Below are 22574 nucleotides of genomic sequence, written 5' to 3' on the forward strand. Positions count from 1 at the left end.
GAATACAGGAAGTCTGTGACCCGGAGGAGGGCTCTCACCCAACCATGCAGGTACCCTGATCTCAGACTTCCAGCTTCCAGAACTGTGAGCAATACATTTCTATCGTTTATGAGCCACTCGGTCTGTGGTATTTTGTCATAGCAGCCTGAAAGGACTAAAACGGAGGTGAGCAGTCTTCCCAGGCACAGGAAATAGCACATGCAAGCCCAGGGTCCCGAGAGTGGACTGAAGGAAGCTGAGTGTACTCAGTACTGAGTACTAAACATTGAGTACTGAGTACTAAGTACTGATGTGAGAGGGAGCCTGGAGCCTGGAGAAGTGGGCTCTTTTAGGGTTACATTTAGAGTTACATTAGACTATATAGAGACCCAGCCTCCCTTGAGAAAACCATTTTAGTTTGTCTTCTGAGGATCTACCAGCCTATCTGAGCAGACTCTGCTGACCCTGCTGGGCTAGGATGACCACTGGATGTGCAGCTGGACCAGGGAACATGGAGGTGATAGACTTGTGATCTAATCACGCCTCTGCCCCCAGCACAGCTGACACTAATCATCTCTGCAGGGTAAGGGGCCTTGCGAAAGTCCCTTCCTCTCTGTGGCCATCAGTTTCCTGGACTCTAAAGGAAGGAGTTGGACCAGTTCATCCCCAAGGTCCCTTCCAGCCTGAGAATGAGGGTAGAGCCTGGCAGAGTAAGTGCTCTGCTAACACTTGCTGAATGAATGAATTCTTGTCGGGGTGCCCACCATTCTCCCCAGGCTGAAGGCACCCCATGATCGTGAGTCAGGGATGGTGGCTCTCTTTGTCTGTTAGGGAACCACTGAAGTGCTTTCGTAGTGGGAGTACCTTTGGCTCTGGGGAGAAGCTGACTCCAAGCTGGTTTCCAGACTTGGTGACTGGAGGGCAGCTAGAGCCTGTGGTTGGGGAGTTACCACGTGTAGTTCTCTAATTATGAGTGACCGGAATGTCCCTGGTGTGCAGAAACTGGACATTTTGCTGAACAAATATGAATTGAGTTCTGCAAGGCTGGTACATAGGAGAGAAAGGGGAGCCCAGCTGATCGCCGGCATCCCCACCGCATGGGTTCTGATTTAAAACACCTGCACAAAACCCCTGGGCGGTGGATCTAGTTACCCTCGGTTTTCAGAGTAGAAAACTGAGGAAATGTTTCCTTGTACTCAGCAGGCATTTGCTGAGGACCTGTTGTGGGCCAAGCATTAAGTTAGGTCCACAGAGAGGAGGGCAGATGCAGCCCGTGGTGCCCTGGAGGTCAGAGCCCATGGGAGCATAGTTCAGTGAGGAGGTGGGCACAGATCCAGAGCAACCGCATAACTAACTGTTCAGTGACAGCTGTGATGTTACCAGAGGGGGCAGATGCCTGGTGCTTTGGGCCCTATGCGGGGGGGTCTGGGAAGACATCTGGAGGAGGCGGCGGAGGAAGGAGGGGCAGAGGAACGGCTGTGCAGAGCCCTGTGCGGGGAGAGCTTCTGGCTTGGTACTGAGGTTCTGAAGGAAAGTACTCAGAGTTGGGGGAGTGTGGATGAGATGACGCAGCAGGGCAGGTCCCGCGAACCTCACCGACGATTCTGTGTCTTATCCAGACTCTTGGACGCATTAAAGGATCTCAGGCAGAGGGAGGGAGTGATGTGAGCAGATTCACATTTTGGAAAGAGGACTTGGGCTGAGTCGGGGAGGATGGGCTGGAGGGGCCGGAAGTAGGTTTGTGGAGACCCCGTTAGTGGACGATGTAATAATAGCCCGAGAGAAAGACGATAGCGTGTGGTTCATGATGGTGGAGGTGCAGAATCGTCTGGACACTTGGGAAGGTCTCTGAACATAAGTTCTGGGTCCAGTGCCAGCATCTCACCCCTGGTGGTTTACTGGAATCATCTGTGGGGCTTTTAAAACATCCAGAAGCCCAGGCGGCACCCTGGACCCCCAGAAATAGAGATTATCTTACGGTGATTGATGCAACCTCCTTGGAGGACAATTTGAAAATATGTATCCAGTTGTAAATGTTCATTCTCTTTAAGCAGGCAGTTCCACTTCTAGATGTTTATCTTTCAGATGTGCTTTCACGTTGTCTGCAAAACTACAGGCACACGAATATCCATTGCAATAATGTTTGTAATAGCAAAGCCTAGGAACCACCTAAACGCCCTTCCAATAAGAAACTGGTTAGGGGACTTCCCTGGTGGCGCAGGGGTTAAGAATCCCCCTGCCAATGCAGGGGACACAGGTTTGATGCCTGGTCCGGGAAGATCCCACATGCTGCGGAGCAGCTAAGCCCGTGCGCACAACTACTGAGCCCGTGCACCTAGAGTCTGTGCTTCGCAACAAGAGAAGCCACCGCAATGAGAAGCCCGTGCACCGCAACGAAGAGTAGCCCCCGCTCGCCGCAACTAGAGAAAGCCCGCTCGCACCAACGAAGACCCAACACAGCCAAATAAATAAATTTATAAAAAAAAAAAAGAAACTGATTAAGTGAATCATGGTGCAGCCTTTAAAAATAATGCTGTAGTGTGTCAAAGGTGAGCAAGAGGAATACTTTTGTAAGTTTTTTTGTTTAAAGTTTATTCTATTTTTAGAGTAGGTAAAAGGTTTTTACATAGTTTAAAAATCAGAACAATACGAAAAGACGTACATTAAGAAGTTTGGCTCCTACTCTTACCCTTCCACCCATCCCCTACCTCCACTTCCCATCAGGAATGGTGGTGGGCAGCCTCCAGGGCGGCCCCCAGCAATCCCCATCTCCTGAATTCACACACGTGTAGTCCCTCCTTCATTGTTGCTCTGTGTGACCAATAGCATATGGAAATAACAAGGAGGTCACTTCTCCAGTTACGTTATCAGAGACACTGTGGCTGCTCTCTTGGGAGCTCTCTCTCACTTCTTGAATCACTCACTCTTGGGGAAGCCGTGTCGGGAGCAAGTGTCTCATTGTACAGAATATTTATTCAGCTTGTCTCCTGAGTAGTCATGGACACTTGGGTTGTTTCCCACTTTTCGTTATTACAAACAATGCTGCCGTGAATAACTTGAAAGTATACCGGGGCTTCCCTGATGGCGCAGTGGTTAGGAATCTGCCTGCCAATGCAGGGGACACAGGTTCGAGCCCTGGTCTGGGAAGATCCCACATGCCGCAGGGCAACTAAGCCCGTGTGCCACAACTACTGAGCCTGCACTCTAGAGCCCGTGAGCCACAACTACTGAGCCCGTGAGCCACAACTACTGAAGCCTGCGTGCCTAGAGCCCATGCTCCGCAACAAGAGAAGCCACCGCAATGAGAAGCCCGCGCACTTCAACGAAGAGTAGCCCCCGCTCACCGCAACTAGCCCGCATGCAGCAACGAAGAACCAATGCAGCCAAAAATAAATAATTTTTTTTAAAAAGTATATCAAATTATTGATACACTTCATATGTGCCAGGGTATCTGCAGGAGAGAATTCCAGAACTGAAGTTGCCGGGTCAAAGGTACATTTTGTACTTTGGGTAGATATTGCCAGCTATCCCTCCATAGGGGAAGTCCACCCTTAGTATGTTTGAATCTTGAACGATGGGCCTGTTTTGCCTTTAAAATAATCTCTGCAAGTGACTGATGCTCACCGGAGGTTGAGAACCGCAGCTCTCCTCTCTCTTGATCACATGCTCTAAGCGGGTGAGGAGGGGAAAGGTTAAAAACCCAAACTCTCTACATGCTTTTAAAGCATGCACACAACAAAATTTCCAAACAGCTATTAGTACAAAAGCCCAGGAGAGCTCAGAAGCTGGGCTGGGAGCTCCTGGGATAGTCTGCAGCAAGAGTGAATACGCCCCCTGAGAACAGGGGCTTCAGGCTCAGCAGGCTCCTGATAAAGGATAGCAGTGCCACTCTGCCTCGTACAGGCTCAGACCACCATGGCTCGGCGTGGGAGAAGCTGGGGGACGATGACCTTTCAGGGTCCCTGCACCGAGACAATTACTCTTCAAAATTGCAGCCTGAGATGGAGCTATGGGGACAGGACAGGGCATGGGGGAAGCTCCAGAAACAAGGGGTGTGGGCTTCCGTGGTGGCGCAGCGGTTAAGAATCCGCCTGCCAGTGCAGGGGACACGGGTTCGAGCCCTGGTCCGGGAAGATCCCACGGAGCAGCTAAGCCCGTGCGCCACAACTACTGAGCCTGCACTCTAGAGCCCACGAGCCACAACTACTGAAGCCACGCACCTAGAGCCTGTGCTCCACAGCAAGAGAAGCCCGCGTGCAGCAACGAAGACCCAACGCAGCCAAAAATATAAATAAATAATTTTATAAAAAAAAAAAAAAGAAGGGGTGTGCCATGGGGGTCTGTCTGGATTATGGCTTGGCAAGACTGGACTGAAAGAGTTATGTATAGCTATTTTATTGCATTGGAAAATGGAGTCTTCTTAATATAAATTCATGGTGAGGAAAAAAGTGCTCGCCTCCACAGCCAGCCAGCTGTCTGTATTATGGATCACTCAACTGCATTTCCACTCAACACTATGTGAGGGATTACCCCAAGCTATCGGGTGATGTTCTGCATTAATAATGAGTCTAGATTGTGCCCAGAGAAGTAAGTCATGTTCAGAGCAAAGAGGAAGGGACAGCTCTGCTTTGACTCTCCTCTGCAGTTATACTGTTAGTTGATATAATGCCTTCCCACTGAACAACGATTTTGGCAGCACTTCTGCCCAAACGAAGACAAGCACAATTCCCTTAATGTTTGGAAGCTTACTTTACAATATAGCAACGCAATGTAGCTAGGGAAAACATTTATTTAGCTAGGGATTTATTATCAGAAGATTACATGTTTAATCTGGTGCTATCACTTATTAGCATTTGATGTTGGCAAGCCACTAATCTTCCCAAACTGCAGTTTCCCTAGCTGGTAAATGAGAACAACAACAGCTGCTTTAATTAACGCATAGGGTGGTTCTCAGGACTCCCTTCCAAAAGAAATACTGCAAAAATGTCTCAGAAAAAAGCGTATGGTCTGTGCCAGACTGTGAAAGTGATTATGCACTTTGGAGCATTTATTTAGTAACCTCAAGTCATATCCATTGTAGAAATTCTCCTCGATCTGAAACGATAGCGTTGACTCTCAGAATTATGTCTGGTTCTTATAAAAAATCACTTCCCACCTATCCTCAGTAATGGGTTTTTTAACTATCAGCCTGGTTTTCACAGGTTCACAAACCTGCTCCCGCAGAAGCTGCCCCAGCCACGTGGACGGCAGTGCCCTTCTGCAGTTGCTCAGTCCTGTAACCTCAGAGTCACCTGTGACTCTTCTGTCATATCCATATGAAGATAAACTCTTTATATCAATCCATCAGCAAAGCTTGTAGGCTCTACCTTCAAAGTACAGGCACAGTCTGACCCCTCTCACCAGCCTGTCTGGGCCACCAGAATCAGTGCACTGGGTTTCTTCCAGCTCTCCGTGCTCCAGCCTTACCTGTGCCCCATTCTGTGCACAGTAGTCCTTTAAAAATAAAGTCAGTTCATGTCTCTCCACTGCTCAGAACCATCCAGTGACCCCTTCTTACTTAGATGCAACCACTGCCTGTGACTCCCACGTGGTCTATCCCGGCTTATCACTTGCCTGGCCCCCTGGTCTCCTTACCTTTCCTGAAACGTGCCACACCCACTCCTACCACTGCCATTTGCAGATGCTGTTCTCCTTGGGTGCTGTTCTTTCCAAACACTACGTATTCACTCATCCCTTTCTTCAGGGCTCTGCTCAGCGTCACCTTCTCTGACTGCAGCATGTAAAATAACAAGCCCTCCCTATGCCCCAAACCAGCGGGCACTCTCCATCCCCCTTATCCTGCTTTTCTCCATAGCACCTTCCCCATCTAACATATATATTTGTTTGTCTGTTGTTTGTCTTGCCCCCTCTTTCCTCCCACCCTTGCCACCAAATGTAAACTTCACAGAAGCAGAAACTTGGTTTTATTCATTGTTATGTCCCCAGACCCTAGAAGAGTACCTGACTCAGAGAGAAGGGACTCATGAAATATTCCACAACTCAGTGAACAAATGAATGAATGACTGGATGGATGAATGACCAAAGTAGGACACCTACATGCATACATGAGCAGATATGTAGATAAGCTGACATTACAGTTATATGATAATCAATGATGTGGAACTTATTTTCCAATACTTATAGGCCATTTTTCTCTCTCTTGTAACTTTTCTTTCCATGTCTTTTGTTCATTTTTCCTATGGAGATGATCATATTGTTTTATTTTATGTGCTCTTTATATATTAAGAATTTTTGCTCATAGACATGCTTTCTATTTTGAAATGTGCCCTGTGGGATAAAGTACTGCTTTCATTTAAGGTGTCTGAAATGTCTTATAAGATTGAATAAGTAGCTAATGTATGAATCATTTCCTTTTTCTCTTTCTCTAATTCCAATTGGATTGTCAGAATTGGACTCTTGTGCTTTGGGGAACCATGGTTGTGAACATTCGTGTGTAAGCAGTGGAGGCTCTTTTGTGTGCCAGTGCTTTGAAGGGTATATACTCCGTGAAGATAGGAAAACCTGCAGAAGTAAGTTTTTATTGGAGTGGGCTCACATTACTGTATCTGACCTCTGCATGAAATCCACTGTCCTGATCTCTGTGTATCAGTTACTCTCAAAAACCAATGCCACAAGACCACTAAATGTAATGTGGGATCCTGGATCAGAAAAACATGACTTTGGCTTAAAAACTAAGGAAATATAAATAAGCTATGGACTTTGGTTGATATTACTGTATCAGTAATGGTCTATTAATTGTTAACAAACGTGTCACACTAGTATAATATGTTAATAATAGTGGAAACTGGGTATGGGGTTTATAGGACCTCTCTGTACTATCTTCAGTTCTTCTGTAGATCTAAAACTGTCCTAAATAATAAAGTCTATTAAAAAGAAAACAAACAAATGGACAAATGAAAAAAGTCAGTGCCAGAGCTACAACTGAAGATGTTCATTTATGCCCTGCGGAAAGAAACGACAGGTTGGCAGTGTGCTCTACTGGAAAGATGTACAGTCTGAAATCCAGTATTCTATCAGCTTCTAGCTCTGCCATTTATTAGCTGGGCAAGTTGCTTAACTTCTCTGAGCCTCTGTTTCTTTATCTTTAATAGTATTGTTGTTGTTGTTTCTGGTGGCACAAATCCCTCTTAGAGACCACCTTATGGTGAGGCCATTCTACGTCTCAGAAAGCAAGGCCTCTTAGATGGGGCCAAGACACGTCTCTATATAGTCAAAGGGGAGTGTGTAACCCTGAGCAAATGATTCCCACCCCTATCAGTCGTCTTTTTCTTAAGCTTCTCAAAAGTACTTTACAAAGAACAACTCATATTTCACATGTGAAGAAAAGATGGGTAACTGAAAGTATTTTTCTCATTTTTCAGAAAGGAAAGGTAAGGTTAAGTCATTCTCCAAAGTCATATGTCAGGGAAAAAGCCAAAATTAGATTTCAGTGCCACTAATCTAAATTGAGGTTGAATCTCCTAAGTAATCGTACCAACAGTGTTTCCTTTCTGATATCACAAACTGCATCTGCAGAAAGCTGATGATGGACTGCATATTTATGAGACACTGACGTAGGTGCTGGTGAATGACGGTGGCGGTGATAGTGAGGAAGTTGGGAGAGTGAGCCCGCATTGGAGCCGCTGAAGGTCATCCTCAGTTTTACCTTCCTCCCCACGGATCACTGAGCTCAGGGGGCCCTGGAGTCCAGGGGCTGAGATGGATGGAAATTCCCAGGTGAAGCCCAGGGAAAATTGATGTTGGTAACATTTAACTTGCTCTGCTATCCACAGGGAAAGATATCTGCCAAGCAGTAGACCACGGCTGTGAACACATTTGTGTGAACAGTGATGAGTCGTACATCTGCAAGTGCTTGGAGGGATTCCGACTCGCTGAGGATGGGAAACACTGCAGAAGTAAGTGGCTTCAAGGTGGAGGTGGACTTTTCCATCTGTGGGTCTTGGACAGTTGGAGAACTTCATTAAGCACTGAAAGTCTTCCTTTATAATCAGTGTCACTATTGTTAAGTTCCTGCCTTGGGTGCTCTGAAACTGTTGTGCTAGTGATCAGTACAATAGACCCTTAGTTCTTCAAGAATTTCTCAGTCAAGATCCTGAGTTGTCAGGCTTTTCGCTGCTTTTCACTTTCTCCCAGCTATAGGCCCTTTCCACAAGAGTTGTGTGGGTGCTCAGAGCCTAGCACGGTGCCTGGCTAGCCATTGGATGGGATTAGAATCTCTGCCAGCAATCTCTATAAGGATCAAAGAACAGTTATAGTGCTATTTCTTCTTGGAAAACCTTATAAGTAAGGGCAGAAGGTGCGAGAAGGGCCGAAAGGATTTTCTGTGAGTCTTGTTTATCCATTCTATCATTTGCTTCTGTAGGTCACTCAAAACAGATTTTCTGAGAGTTTACTTAGAAGGTATATTGGTCAGGGTTCTCCAGACAACCAGTAAAATGTGTGTGTGTGTGTGTGTGTGTGTGTGTGTGTGTGTGTGTGTGTGTGTGTGTGTGTGTGTGTGTGTGTGTGTGTGTGTGTGTGTGTGTGTGTGTGTGTGTGTGTGTGTGTGTGTGTGTGTGTGTGTATAGATCGATAAATAGACAGGGAATCTGTAGGGCAGGCTGGAGACCCAGGGAAGAACCGATGTTGCAGCTGTAATCCAAAGGCAGTCTGGAAGCAGAATTCCCTCTTCCTTTTGGGGAATTCAGTCTTTTTTTTCTCTAAAGGTCTTCAAGATAAGGCCCACCCACAATATGGAGGATAATCTGCTTTACTCAAAGTCTCCTGATTTAAATGTTAATCTCATCTAAAAAAAATACCTTCACAGCAACATCTAGACTGGTGTTTGACGCAACAACTGGGCACCATAGCCTAGACAAGCTGACACATCAAGTTAACCATCACAGCCCCCAACAGAAGAGACAGGGTTGGCCGAGCTCAGTGAGGTGGGCAGTAGACAAGAACAGGGTGGGGATTTTTCCTCCACTGTGACATTCTGAGCTGTTAATCCCTACTTTGGGTGATCTTGACACTGTCTACTTGCTTTTGTGATACTCTGCTCCGGTGGGCAGAATGTTCTTTTTTTTTAGTTAAAAAAAAGAAATTCAATCGCTGTTGAGGTTGATTTGGGGGAATATCCTCATGGATACCCGAAATAACTGGGGGCCTCCACAGGTCAACCTTAGTGGGGTTGGGGAGAGCTCATTCCTCATTCTTCTGCCAGGAAGAGGGGCTTCTACTGTTAGTGAGAAGTTCTGTCTGAAAAACCGATTCCTGGGATGCCTGTGGGTCCGTGGCCTGACTCTGCAGGGCTCCCTACACTAGCCTATGTTTTGCCTTCACGAGGGGGTGTCCTTCTACGGAGCCCATGGCTGCAGTTCTGCCCATTATGTCTGCCTGAGCCATTTGTTCATGCTTCTCTTTCTGTAAGCATGGGCACACGTGTGCATCATTTCTTTATTCAATGTATTTTTTGCTCAATAAGTTGAGCTATTTGTACACAATTGTACACAAGGCACAACTTCTTCCTGTGAAATTTGATTGCTAAATCAAATCCCACCATTCCCACTTCCAGAGAGATCTGTAGTCACTGATTCCAATTTTGTAGGAAGCTTCTCCTTTTAGGGAGCTAATGACCGAAAAGAACCAGAGAGCCAAAGGCTTTCATGCCGTGGAGGAGGACTACTCAGGACACATCCTGCTTCAGCTGTGTCATCAACTGGTTGTACGACCTTGGGCAACTCTGTGAAACTTCGTTTCTTCATTTATACCTTGGGTATAATTATCCCTGCCCTCCTCTTTCCACAGGATGTTGTGAAGATTAAAAGGCTGTAACTACTCTGGAGAGTTTAAAGTATCTCAGACATGAGAAATGTTCATCAGACAATTAAAACTGAAGCGTTTGGGATGTCTATGGGGAAAATTCAGTAGCTTGGGAAAACCAAAACTCAAAGCACACGGAACAATTCTAAAAATTAACAATAAATCCAGGACACGTGATCACCCATCTGACCACGCAGTTTCATGGGAGCTAGAGCTTTCTGAGAGGTTTCCTTTACCATGCCCTATCCTGAGTATTAGACTGAAAGGGGGGATGTTATAGAGGAAGTTTGAATAGAGATTTTTTAAAATGGATTATTTCTATGATCTGTCCTGACATGACTGTTCAATCCAGCTCATTTCTACATTGATGAGGTTGCTTAACTTCCTTCATTACCCTCAGGGAAGGATGTCTGCAAATCAACCCACCACGGCTGTGAACACATTTGTGTTAATCGTGGCAGTTCTTACATCTGCAAATGCTCAAAGGGATTTATTCTAGCTGAGGATGGAAGACGGTGCAAAAGTAAGTGATCTCAACTTGGTTTTTTTGCCTTAATTTGGTTTGGGAGCAACTGCTTTTTGGAGTATTTGCAGGAAATAAATCCCTCACCTCTGCTTCTACCATAGATATAAATGTGTATGCATAGATACAGAATGGGGAAGAGAGAGCTTAACTGCACCTATGAAAAAACTTATGGTTTTAGTTAACAGTAAGTTCACTATCAGCTAAGAGGCTAGAATGAGCCTAGCTGAATAAGAATATCTGGAATGAGGGAGGTAAGACTTGTGCTTTTAAACTTAAAAAATAATACCTCTAAAGTAGCAGAAAAAATTTTGAGTTATTTTATCATCTCAGAGTAGAGAAGAATTTTCTAAACATGACATGAAACATAAAAGCCATAAAAGAAAAAAAAGGGAAAATGTACAGTGAGAGATTAAAGCTACATTTTTTTTACCTCTTAGTTATCAGAGTTCAAAAAGTTTGATTCGGGGGCTTCCCTGGTGGCGCAGTGGTTGAGAGTCTGCCTGCCGAGGCAGGGGACGCGGGTTCGTTCCCCGGTCCGGGAGGATCCCACATGCTGCAGAGCGGCTGGGCCTGTGAGCCATGGCTGCGGAGCCTGCGCGTGCGGAGCCTGCGCGTCGGAGCCTGTGCTCCACAACGGGAGAGGCCACAACTGAGAGGCCCGCGTAATGCAAAAAAAAAAACAAAAACAAAAACAAAAAGTTTGATTCCTTATATTGGCAATGGTGTGTGTGTGTGTGTGTTTTGGCTGCACTGGGTCTTAGTTGCAGCACGCAGGATCTTCATTGCCACGTGTGGGATCTTTTAGTTGCGGCACACGAACACTTAGTTGCGGCACGTGAACTCTTAGTTGCGTCATGTGGGATCTAGTTCCCTGACCAGGTATCAAACTCAGGCCCCTCCATTGGGAACGTGGAGACTTTAGCCACTGGACCACCAGGGAAGTCTCCAGCAATGGTATGTTGTAATAGGCAATTGTAAATTTATCACTAGGCGTCTGAATTGGTACAACTTTTAGGAGGGCAATTTGGTGATATTTTAAAGGCAGTTCCAGTTCTAGGAGTTTATCCCACAGATAAGTGCATGTGTTCTTATCACATAAGAACACATAGCCATATTTAAAGGGATATTTTGTGCAGCGTTATTTGCAGTAGCAAAAATGGGAAATAAGGTAAATGTCTATCCATAAGATACTGATTAAATAAATTATGGTACATCTATACAATAGAATACTATACAGCTGTTAAAAGGAATGAAGCAGCTCTAGATGTATCCCCAAGATATTTTAGGTGAAAAAAGCATGGTGCTGAATGGTTTTTATAGTATGTTACCATTGATGTATTTTGCAAAAGGCTCTCTCTAACCTATATTCTCTCTCTCAATATAGACATAGCTATATAGGTAGATAGAGATGGAGATATATAGATATAGATACCCTTTGTAGTGTTTGAACTTTGTTCCATGTGCATGTAATATTTTTTTTTTAGAAAAAAATAAAAAGGATAGAGACAAGATTTAGAAAGCATCATGGTGGGGAAGTTCAATATGATGTCAAGTGAAAAATAAAGGAAGATCTATGTAGAAAAAAAGACTTGAGGTACCTTTCAAATACCAAACTGACAATCTCCTCACCCATTAATTATATGACACTCCCCCCCCAAACCCCAGGGAAAGAAAGGACATTGGGGAGAAGCTACAGCTGAGTATGAGGACAAAGACACTTTGTCTCAGAGAAGCTGTGTGATTAATTAGTTAAGATCATGAGCTTCGACAGACCTGGATTTGAACACCCTATTCATACATTTGTGTGACCTTGGAGAAATTATTTAACTCGAGTCTCAGTTTCTTCGTATAATATGAAGACAATACCTCACAGAATCGTTATGAGGAATACATGATATCATGTATTTAAAGGTGTTTAGCCCAGTGCTGGCACATTCCAGTTGCTCGACAAATGATAGCTACAAATGTAATCATCAACAGCAGAGCTGTCTACAGATGGGGCTTCAGTGGTGAAGTGATGAGTTCCTCATCAGAAGAGGTATTCAGGTCCAGGCTGAATGAATGGCTACTGGGTAGGGATGCAGTAAAGATGTGAGCAACAGGGGTGGCTGGACCAGTGGCTTTTAAAGGTCTTGTCCAACCCTGAAATTCTGGAACTCTGTGAAAATTAAGTTCAGAAGGCAAAACGCTGCTCCGTTCCAGTCTCATTGACTTAACTACCCAAAGAAAACATCCAAGGAAAGCTGAGTGACCTTCCTGCAAACAAGTAGCCAGCAAGAGGGACTGTCATTCTCCCTGGATCTAAAAGTGAGAGTCTGGCACCTCTCACCCTGATGCTCTTCCACTAGACCTAGGATTCTTGTTTCCTGGCGAAGCCTTCTACACCCCTCTATGCATGGAGGCTGCAGGTGTTGGTTTCATTCTGTAAGAAAAGAGTATATGGGGAAGAGGAGAAAACAGATTCACTGCTGGAAAATTATTTCACTATTTATGAAATCTGCTGGAGAGTCACGTGCACAGTCCTTGAGATTCAGGCTATGAATGTAAATGAAGCTCTGAATTGGCCTTTTCCTCTTTCATTAATAACAGATCAATAGGTTGGGTAAAGAGGATAAGCACTTAATGAAGAAAGAGAGGAACCCAACTCTTCCAACACACACACACACACACACACAATTACATTAGCATGTTAGTTAAGCCCAGGAATAGAAATATTTTTGCATGTGTCTTTACTTCCTAATATTGCTGTGCTTCATTTTCAAATATTAGACAGCTGCTTGATATGTAAAAGAGAATGTATATTGCGTACTGTAAACTGTTTGAAATGAGATCATTCATTTGGGATCTGTAAATTTTTCTTATGCAGCCCTAAATAACAAAAAAATCTCTCTACGCCCAGTTTGCTTACGTATTTGCATGAAGCTTTTACTGTCACCCATCTGAGTTGCCTGGAAAACTTCCATATAGATAAAAGAATTCACAGTGATAATTCAGTTTAAAACTTTAAAAGGTCAATAGGGGGGAATTCCCTGGCGGTCCAGTGGTTGGGACTCCGTGCTTTCACTGCCGAGGGCCCAGGTTCGCCGAGGGCCCAGATTCGGTCCCTGGTTGGGGAGCTAGGATCCCACAGGCTGTGTGGCTTGGCCAAAAAAAAAAAAAGAAAAAGTCAATAGGATACTTACGGGTGTGCTACCCAATGGACACCACCTCCTTGATTTATTCTGTCAGCAAGCATTTATTTAACAACTCTTGTGTGCCAGGTATTGGAGGTACAGAAATTAATGAGAAATGGCTCCTGCTGAGGAGGAACTGGCAGACTAGAGGAGGAAACTGACACATAATTAACTAGCTGTTGTACAGTGTGGAGCACTGCACAGAGTACACTGGACTATAAGCAACGTGGTGTCAGGGATTTTGCTTTGGTCACTGTTGCAATCCTACTGCACTGACTGCCTTACACAAAGCAGGTGCTCAATAAACAATTCTTTGTCCACTAAATTAGTAGTGTTAGGGCTACACAGAGAGTAACTAAGACAAGCTGGGTTACTAGGAGATCTCCCTGGAAGAGGTGATGGCCGAGCTGAACTGGAAGACTTTCCAAGTCCGTTGTCTGTCAGATGCCAGCACCGGGGTGATATCACCCGCCTGGAGTAAAGTTATTGGAATCTTTTGGGTGCTGTCAGACCCTTCAGAGTACTGTACACACAGTCCCTCCCAGACTTGGCTGCCGGTGACCCAGGGTACAGTGTGGACCTGGTTTCCAATTTGTACATCGGCTGTGTTTTTGCTTGTGGAAAATACAATTTTAACAATTTGACAAGCCGCATATAAAGGCAATTCTGAGCATTATTGTTGCTCGTTACTCTCCCTACCCTTTGTCTGTCCTGTGTATTATGTAAAGAATAAAGGTGGCTCTCCCAAGTGGTTATACCTCCAGTGGAAGCAGAGTTTTTTGTTTTTTGTTTTTTTTGCGGTACGTGGGCCTCTCACTGATGTGACCTCTCCCGTTGCGGAGCACAGGCTCCAGACGTGCAGGCTCAGCGGCCATGGCTCATGGGCCGAGCAGCTCCGCGGCATGTGGGATCTTTCCGGACCGGGGCACGAACCCGTGTCCCCTGCATCGGCAGGCAGACTCTCAACCACCGCGCCACCAGGGAAGCCCAGTTTTCTTCTCTTGTGCATAAGTGATTTTTATCATTTAACTAGCTCAACTTTCCTTTCATTCCTGTAGGATGCACTGAAGGCCCAGTTGACCTGGTCTTTGTGATCGATGGATCCAAGAGCCTCGGAGAAGAGAATTTTGAGATTGTGAAGCAGTTTGTCACTGGAATTATAGATTCCTTGGCAATTTCCCCAAAAGCCGCTCGAGTGGGGCTGCTCCAGTATTCCACGCAGGTCCGCACAGAGTTTACACTGAGAAACTTCAGCTCGGCCAAAGACATGAAAAAAGCTGTGGCCCACATGAAATACATGGGCAAGGGCTCTATGACCGGACTGGCTCTGAAACACATGTTTGAGAGAAGTTTTACCCAAGTAGAAGGGGCCAGGCCGCTCTCCGCACGGGTGCCCAGAGTGGCCATCGTGTTAACAGATGGACGGGCTCAGGATGATGTCTCCGAGTGGGCCAGTAAAGCCCAGGCCAATGGTAATATGGGATGGAGGTGTGGTTTACACCACTCAAGGTTCGGGTTTCTTAAACTCACTTGGTGTTCACATGGGGCCACAGGAGTGAGATTCTTTGAGCGAACAGAAAGGCTTCCTGTCCCCACTGTTACACACCTTTACTAAACTGCCACCTAGTGGCCTTAAAGGCACCCCACAGGAGTTAAAGGACTCGGGAAGGATACGAAAATCTTGCGGACTATACCTGAGTAATCATCTACTGTGATTTACTAGCCAGGGTGTGACCGCCAGAGCAGAGAATCAATCCTGCACGTGCTATTTAACCAGAGAAATACACAACAGTTCCCAGACACTGGTCTGGTTGCTTTAGAATCACCTGAAGAGCTTGATAAAAATTGACTCCTGGTAGGAGGAACGCTTACCAATAGTTTTTTTTCCTTTTTTAAGCAATGCTTCCAGTGAACACTCTGGGAGTGCAGTGGCCTTAGGACAGCGAATACTCTTGTGTTTGCAGGAGGCAAAAGTTAACTTTCGAGAAAATCAAAATGTCAGACAAGATCGTGACCCTAAACTCTTGTTGCTCAGTAGAGCTCAGCCTCTTCTCTGAGGTTTGTCTGACTCCATGTATAATGCAGGGGGACTTGAGGTTACTTCATTTGTGTCTAGATGCCAAGTGTGGCGGGGGAGTATGGCTCTTGACGAAAGGAAACCCAAAAGCTATGATGGTTGGTGGAGAGAGCTTGAGGGAAAGTGTCTGGATTCCTTGGGGAGATGAGAAACCTTGAGGTTGTGAAGCAGTTTGCTTGAAAGCTGCTTTAAGACCTTGTCGTGGGCACATTACTGCAGCAGGTCCTGTAAGCGGGAAAGGATATGTACCAACCAGGGCTCCATTCAAGACTTTATGGACTCAGTGCCTCCATCAGGCATGGAACACAGTACATGTGTGACCAGTCCTTGCTGAGTGAGTGAACAAAGGGTGAAAGTGCTGGCAATAGCACTGGTGAACTCCGTTCCTGCTCACAGAAAGGCTGGTTCACCTCAACATTCAGTCACTCTCTTCACAGAGGAGGCCGTTTTATTGATATTGCTTACGTCACTCTTTTTTTCTGAACCCAATAGAGTAGGAGCCACAAAGTGTCCTGCCTGAATCATCTGGGTGGATTTTAAAACTGGCTGCTCACACGCAGTTCCCCTGCTTCTAGACTAGCTTACCTGAGCCTATGTCAAACCCACAGGCCCCTCTAATCTGCATTCTTAAAATGTATAGGGGAAAGCACCCTGTCTCCAAAATCAGTTGTCAACCCTTTTATTTGTCTCATTGAAGCCAATCTACCTTACTCTTACCCAAATTTCCACGAATCCTCCAAAGACAGGTGGTGGAAGAAACATGTTTACTTGGTTCTTGAATCAACAAGATTTATCTGAAGTGACATCCTCTAACGAATTTAATTACTCCTGCGTATAGCTAACACAATCTTAAAATAGTAGTTATCCTTTTTAGGAAGCTGTGCATAAAGTCACTGGGCTCTCAGACAAATATGCTGAACTTGGCTGTTGACCTGACACAGACTTTAGAACGAGGCCAACTCTTGCCCTTTGGCTTTTAAAGAGCCATTTTTATGTCTGTTTTTTTAAAAAAAATCTAGTCTAATGAATTAGCCAGAATAAGATACCTGCTGAAAAATGTTGAAAATCAAGCAGAACTTAGGTTCTTATTATGTTTTACTTTCAGTTGAAGAGGATATTGGGGAAGGGAGTCTAATGATTCATTTTGTTTAGAAAAGCTTTTGGAACAATCTCATATGCCTCTTGAAATCTAAGGTTGATACTTGGGTTTGTTCTTTTTTCTGACTTACGGGATTTCCATTGGTCTGCAGATTCTCCTTTTCAGCTTAGCACCTCCTCACAAGGCTTTGTCCTCCCAAGATGGGTGGGCAGAATACAGCTTCACTTGGCCACAGGTCACTTAAAGTTCCTATCTGTACCTCTGAGAAGTAGAACCTAGGTTACAAGGTCATAAACTGACCTGTTTCTTAGAATTCTCCCAGAAGAGATTCTCATTTAGTAAGCCATAAGGTAGTGCTCTTTTCTACTTTACCACAAGGCTAATTCAGGGAAAAGTTGAAGATTTGTTAATGACCTTGTCCAGAGCTGAGCAACAGGTTGGTGGTCTAGCTCCCCAACCTCCTTCATGCCTCACCTTCCTCTCGCTTGGATCCCTGTCTTTTGCTCACAAGGCCAAAATAAAAATGATGCAAAAGTAAAGGGAGGTTGACATGGACCCCTCAAATCACACCACTTATTAATATCCAGCTGGCTGTGGGTGCAGTACACACAACTTCCAGATCCTGGGAATACAACTCTAACTACTGTGTTCTTTTTTTTTAATTTAAGTAAAGTCGGTTTACAATGTTGTGTTAGTTTCAGGTATACAGCAAAGTGATTCAGATTATATATATATCACATATATATAATCACACAGATATATTATTCTTTTTCAGATTCTTTTCCATTATAGGTTATCATAAGGTATTGAATATAGTTCCCTGTGCTGTACAGTAGGACCCTGTTGTCTATTTTATATATAGTTGTGTGTCTGTTAATCCCAAGCTCCTATTTTATCCGTCCCCGCCCCTTTCCTCTTTGGTAACCATAAGTCTGTTTTCCATGTCTGTGTAACTACCCTGTTCTTAACTTGCTCTGTTCCTTAGGTGTAACCATGTATGCTGTTGGGGTAGGGAAAGCCATTGAGGAAGAACTACAAGAGATTGCCTCTGAGCCCACAGAAGAGCATCTCTTCTATGCCGAAGACTTCAGCACGATGGGCGAGATAAGTGATAAACTACGGAAAGGCATATGTGAAGGTAGTATAGCTTACGTCTAGGAGAGACCTTAGCAAACAGAGCAACATGTGAATGAGAAATTCTCAACCCACTCCTTCAAAGTGCTCAAAAAAGTGCCTCCCTTGTAGGCAGGGCCAGTGATGCCCAGAAACACTAAGCACAAAGTGGAATAGGGGAGAGAGAAGACAAAATAATAGCTAACGTTGCTTGAGCACTTGCTCTGTACTGAGCAGTGTGATGAGTGTTCTGACACATGGCAAAATGCTTAATCCTCACAAAAACCCTATGGAGATGAACACGTAACTAGAAAAAACCATTATATGAATCAGGAAGGCTGATGCACATTTTGGGATATACCTGTAACTAGAGTGGAAAGGGATGGTAGTCCTTCCAAGCTCACTGATGAAAATGTAAAGAATGCCCTCTTGCATGGACTACTTCTGTTTACAGAACATTAAACTGCCCTTTAGAATTTCTTATGTATAGGAGCCCCTCGTGCTTTTCTCCAGTTCACTACTGTGTGGGTGTCCTTGCATATAGCAGTTCTGCCCATTTTTCCTTTTACTTCTGTCCCAGCTTCAGTCGCCAGTAAAATCCCAGTCAAAGTGATGTGTCTTATTCCTCCACAGGAAAGAGCACCGGGATGAAAGAGGCCAGGAAGGGAAGGCCTTTCAGATTTCTAATGCAACTTGATAATGTTTTGCCTCTAAGCTCTTTCATTTAAGCTGAAACACCTCAAATGGAGCTGCTGCCACTGCAACTTAACCCTTGGACAAACTTAATTTTTTTTCCCACCCTACCTTCTAGACATAACATTTTTGGGGATATTCTTAAGATGCATTTAAGGGATCCAGGCTTCTCTTACTAGAGAGAACTGCCCTAGAAAGGTCTTAGATTATCGGGGGAACCAAGTGCTTTTGTGAATCGGTGGTGTTACCAAATCAAACCAGAACATCCTGGGTGGTGGCAGGTAGGTAAGGAGTTGGTCTGGGACCAGTTTCCTAAAGAACACATGCGCCCATGTGGACAACTGTCACTCTTTTGGTCATCTTTTACCTCTCAGCTCTGGAAGACTCTGGTGGAAGACGGGATTCCCCAGCAGGGGAACTGCCAAAGAGGGCGCGCCAGCCAACAGGTACATTTTTTAAAAGCCGTATTTTTAGAATCTTTGGTTGATACTTACACCATGGTTTCCCCACAGACAAAAGTTGTTCCATCACACAGGAAACATTTACACTTTTTTAGCCATAGTTGGTAATAGCCTCTCTGCTGACAGTCTTTCTGCCATAGTATGTCCCAAAATAAAGCTATGTACCCCATTCTAGGAATACCAAGTACCTTACTCTGACAGCTGATGGCTATATTATAACCACAGCCATGTTAAACAGGTTTGACTTCAGTTTTCTTTCTCTTTACAGAATCTGAGCCAGTCACCATAAATATCCGAGACATACTTTCCTGTTCTAATTTTGCAGTGCAACACAGATATCTGTTTGAAGAAAACAATCTTGCACGGTCTACACAAAAACTTTTCCATTCGACAAAATCCTCAGGTAATTCCAAGTAAAATATTACTATAGGGTAATTTGCTATCAGCCTCTCAATTTCCCAACAAACTCAGCTTAAGGGAGGACAGGAAAGGAGGAAGTAGGAGTGGGGGAAAGAGAAGAACTTAAGGAAAATGAGAACTAAAAGAATAAACTAAAAGAAAGTGGAGTAGTCCTCCCGCAGTCCACAGTAAAAGCCCCTTCCAGCACTGGAAGCACATACAGCCCTTTCCTGGTATTTACTGGATGTGGCTGCATGGAAAAAGCTGAACATTTCTTTCATTATGGTTTCCTTCATATGCTGATTCAGTCCTACTGTTATGCGTCTGGGAAGTTTGGTGGGTTATGGAGTTGAACACTTTCCATCTGCTTTCTTAGGAAGTCCTTTGGCAGAAAAACACAATCAATGCAAATGTGAAAACCTTATAATGTTCCAGAACCTTGCAAATGAAGAAGTAAGAAAATTAACGCAGCGCTATATCCTTTTCTAATGTTATGCTTCTGTATGGAATGCAAAGAATATTACCACAACTTCAAAAAATACTATATATGGGTATATATCAAATGAAGTCATTTCCACAAAGTCAAGAACAGTGAACTCCAAGAAAGGCTTTTTCTTAAGCAGACTGATAGGTGCTTGAGAGCCAAGGGCAAGCCAAGCTTCTGGCACAGGTCAAGCACTTAGCTGCTATCTGCGGTTGGTTCTAGGAGGTTTAGCAGTAAGGCCAGTCTGCCAGTCAGTATGCAAGGTAAAGAAAAAAGACTTACTTAACTCCTTCTCTGCTGGGAGGAAATGAAAGCTATATACGAGATCTGAAGTGCATTAAAGATACAGTGGGTATAGGCATAAGACTTATGTAGAATGAAGAGGTTTCAAAGTCTTTTACCTAAACTCCAAACCCTTCCTTTGGCCCCAAGCCACACTGCGGCCACATCTGGTCAGTGTGTAGGTTTAGAGGACTGGGGTGGGGGTTTTTTTGTTTGGCAGCAGAGATCTTTTTTATCAGCACTCTAAGATGAAACATTCTACCAAGGGAACAGCAGGATCCAATGATTCATTAAAACATTACAAATAAAAGGGATGCTTTGGGATAATGGAGAAATGAGGACTCAGTGCTTTTATACACTGAACACACCCTGCCAACTGCTCTGAACTTAAAATTATAGTAAGCTGCCTGATATCTAGCTCAACATGCATCAACTAGTCTAAAGGGAAATGGTTTAATTCTGAATTATTTCTGTGCAAATGGGTTTATAAAATAAAGAACAGCATACAGCCATTCCCTCTCTGAAAACTGGAAATATGCTCCATAAAGTAAAGTAAAATAATCTGACAGTGTTTAATACAGGTGATGAATCCAGGCTCTCATTCTGCCATTGAGGGAGCAGGTGGAGGGTATTAAGAAGCTTCAGGAAGGAAGACAAATGTTTATTGTAATGCTCCTCTGCTCTGCCTTTTCCCAGCCCACCTCTGAGAGTTTACCTCACAAGAGAATAAGGCAGTTATATAGAAAAGAGAATAGGTTGGGACTTCCCTGGCAGTCCAGTGGTTAAGACTTTGCCTTCCAATGCAGGGGTGCGGGTTCAATCCCTGATCAGGGAGCTAGGATCCCACATGCCTCGCTGCCAAAAACCCAAAACATAAAACAGAAGCAATATTGTAACAAATTCAATAAAGATTTTAAAAATGGTCCACATCCAAAAAAAGAAAAAAAATCTAAAAAATTATAAAAAAAATAAAAGAGCATAGGTCAGAAGTCTTCAAGGCTGCTACACTTTGGTCCTATCATCATTGGTGAAAACTCCCCATCTTTCTTCATCTCTTCTAATGTCATATCTTACTTTCCAAGGCCTAATCCTTTTGTTTTCTTCTCTTCACCTCATTCCCAACATTATCAGTTTGGCTTCAAGAGGTGTGCTATGGCAAATTAATTTATAAGCAACAGGGGTGTGAGTAGAATTAAAATTTTTAATAAGAAAAATCTGAAATATCTGGCTTTAAAGTTAAAAAAAGAAAAGAGTATTTAACCCCATACAGATTTATAGTCTTGATAGCACGTGCTAATGAGTTACTATAAACTTATAAGTCAGAATTTTAAAATACTTACTTAACAGAAATGGGGAAAAAAACCAAAAGCCTTAGATTTTTCAGGACACAAATTCTTATGTAGATAAATCAGGTTGATTTGAATGTAAATAAATATAGGCCATTCAGATTCCTCTTCCTTAATTTGAGATTTACTAGAAGAAATGACACAGAGAATGGAAGCCCTGGAAAATCGCCTGAGATACAGATGAAGATTCAAAATGCTACATGTATTTGTACGTCATTGTATCAAGGATTACAGTGAAACAGTTCAGAGCCCCAAAAGCTCAAGCTATCATTAATTCTGTAAGGTTGTAAACTGAAACATAACTAGTACTGAGAAAGCTGGTTTGCTATAGAGCAAAGGCAAAAAGTACACATTAACTTGTATAAATTCATTGAGAAAAAAAATCTTTCAGAATCCTAAAATGAGTTTATCAAGTGAGAACAAATAAGCTATGCAAGATATTCTGTAATATACTGTGGACACATTTGCTTTTGCCTTGTTCTGCCTTAGTGTTGCAATCTTATTTGACTCCAAAATAAAGTTTGCACAGTCTTACTTCCATAGAACACTGGCCATGGGAAAACTATTTTTTTTTTTTGTATTGGACTTTACCTTGATATATGTATATGGATGTATACATAAAGTCATAGAACATATGTATCGTGTAACAAGTTACATTTTTTTAATACAATATTAAAATTCACTTCAGAGAATGGTACTGTGTAAAATTCTAAGTTTAACTTTAAATGCAAGGTATGTATACATGAGAAATGGCTGAAACACATATGAAAAAAATGTTGAGTCTCACTGAGAATCAGGAAAACGCAGGTTAAAACAATCAGCTTGGCAAAAGTTAGCATGTCTGACTATAGCATTGGTAAAGATGTGAAAATACGGGGGCTCTTGTACACTGCTGGTGAGAACACAAATGGGCAGCCTCTGGAGTATAATCTATCAACACCTAGTAAAACTGAAAATGCAGCCCTACCCTGTACTCTAGCTACTGCAGTTACAGGTATCTAACTAGATGATTTTAGCCTCCTCGGTAGTGTATGCAGCCTGTTGCCTACACAGGTTGCCCTAACGGACGTTGGAGACAGCC

At 43.7% G+C, this 22574-nt stretch overlaps 1 protein-coding gene and 1 pseudogene across 2 annotated transcripts in view; both read left to right on the top strand.

Annotated features, from left to right (window-relative positions):
- MATN2 (matrilin 2) overlaps positions 1-22123 on the top strand; it is a 156022-nt gene extending 133899 nt beyond the window's left edge. The window contains exons 11-19 of one of the 2 annotated variants that reach the window (XM_030862965.3): positions 6426-6548; positions 7812-7934; positions 10241-10363; positions 14598-15011; positions 17701-17853; positions 18896-18967; positions 19251-19385; positions 19758-19856; positions 21622-22123. In XM_030862965.3, the coding sequence (XP_030718825.1) occupies positions 6426-6548; positions 7812-7934; positions 10241-10363; positions 14598-15011; positions 17701-17853; positions 18896-18967; positions 19251-19385; positions 19758-19856; positions 21622-21677 (1298 nt within the window). In that variant the 3' untranslated portion in view covers positions 21678-22123. The remainder of the gene's footprint in view (positions 1-6425; positions 6549-7811; positions 7935-10240; positions 10364-14597; positions 15012-17700; positions 17854-18895; positions 18968-19250; positions 19386-19757; positions 19857-21621) is intronic. The other variant, XM_030862966.3, reaches the window with a different exon arrangement.
- A 343-nt stretch (positions 22124-22466) lies between these two features.
- On the top strand, positions 22467-22574 carry LOC115856703 (small nucleolar RNA SNORA70; annotated as a pseudogene).

This window comes from Globicephala melas, chromosome 17 (genome assembly GCF_963455315.2).
Source record: "Globicephala melas chromosome 17, mGloMel1.2, whole genome shotgun sequence".
Lineage (NCBI taxonomy): Eukaryota > Metazoa > Chordata > Mammalia > Artiodactyla > Delphinidae > Globicephala > Globicephala melas.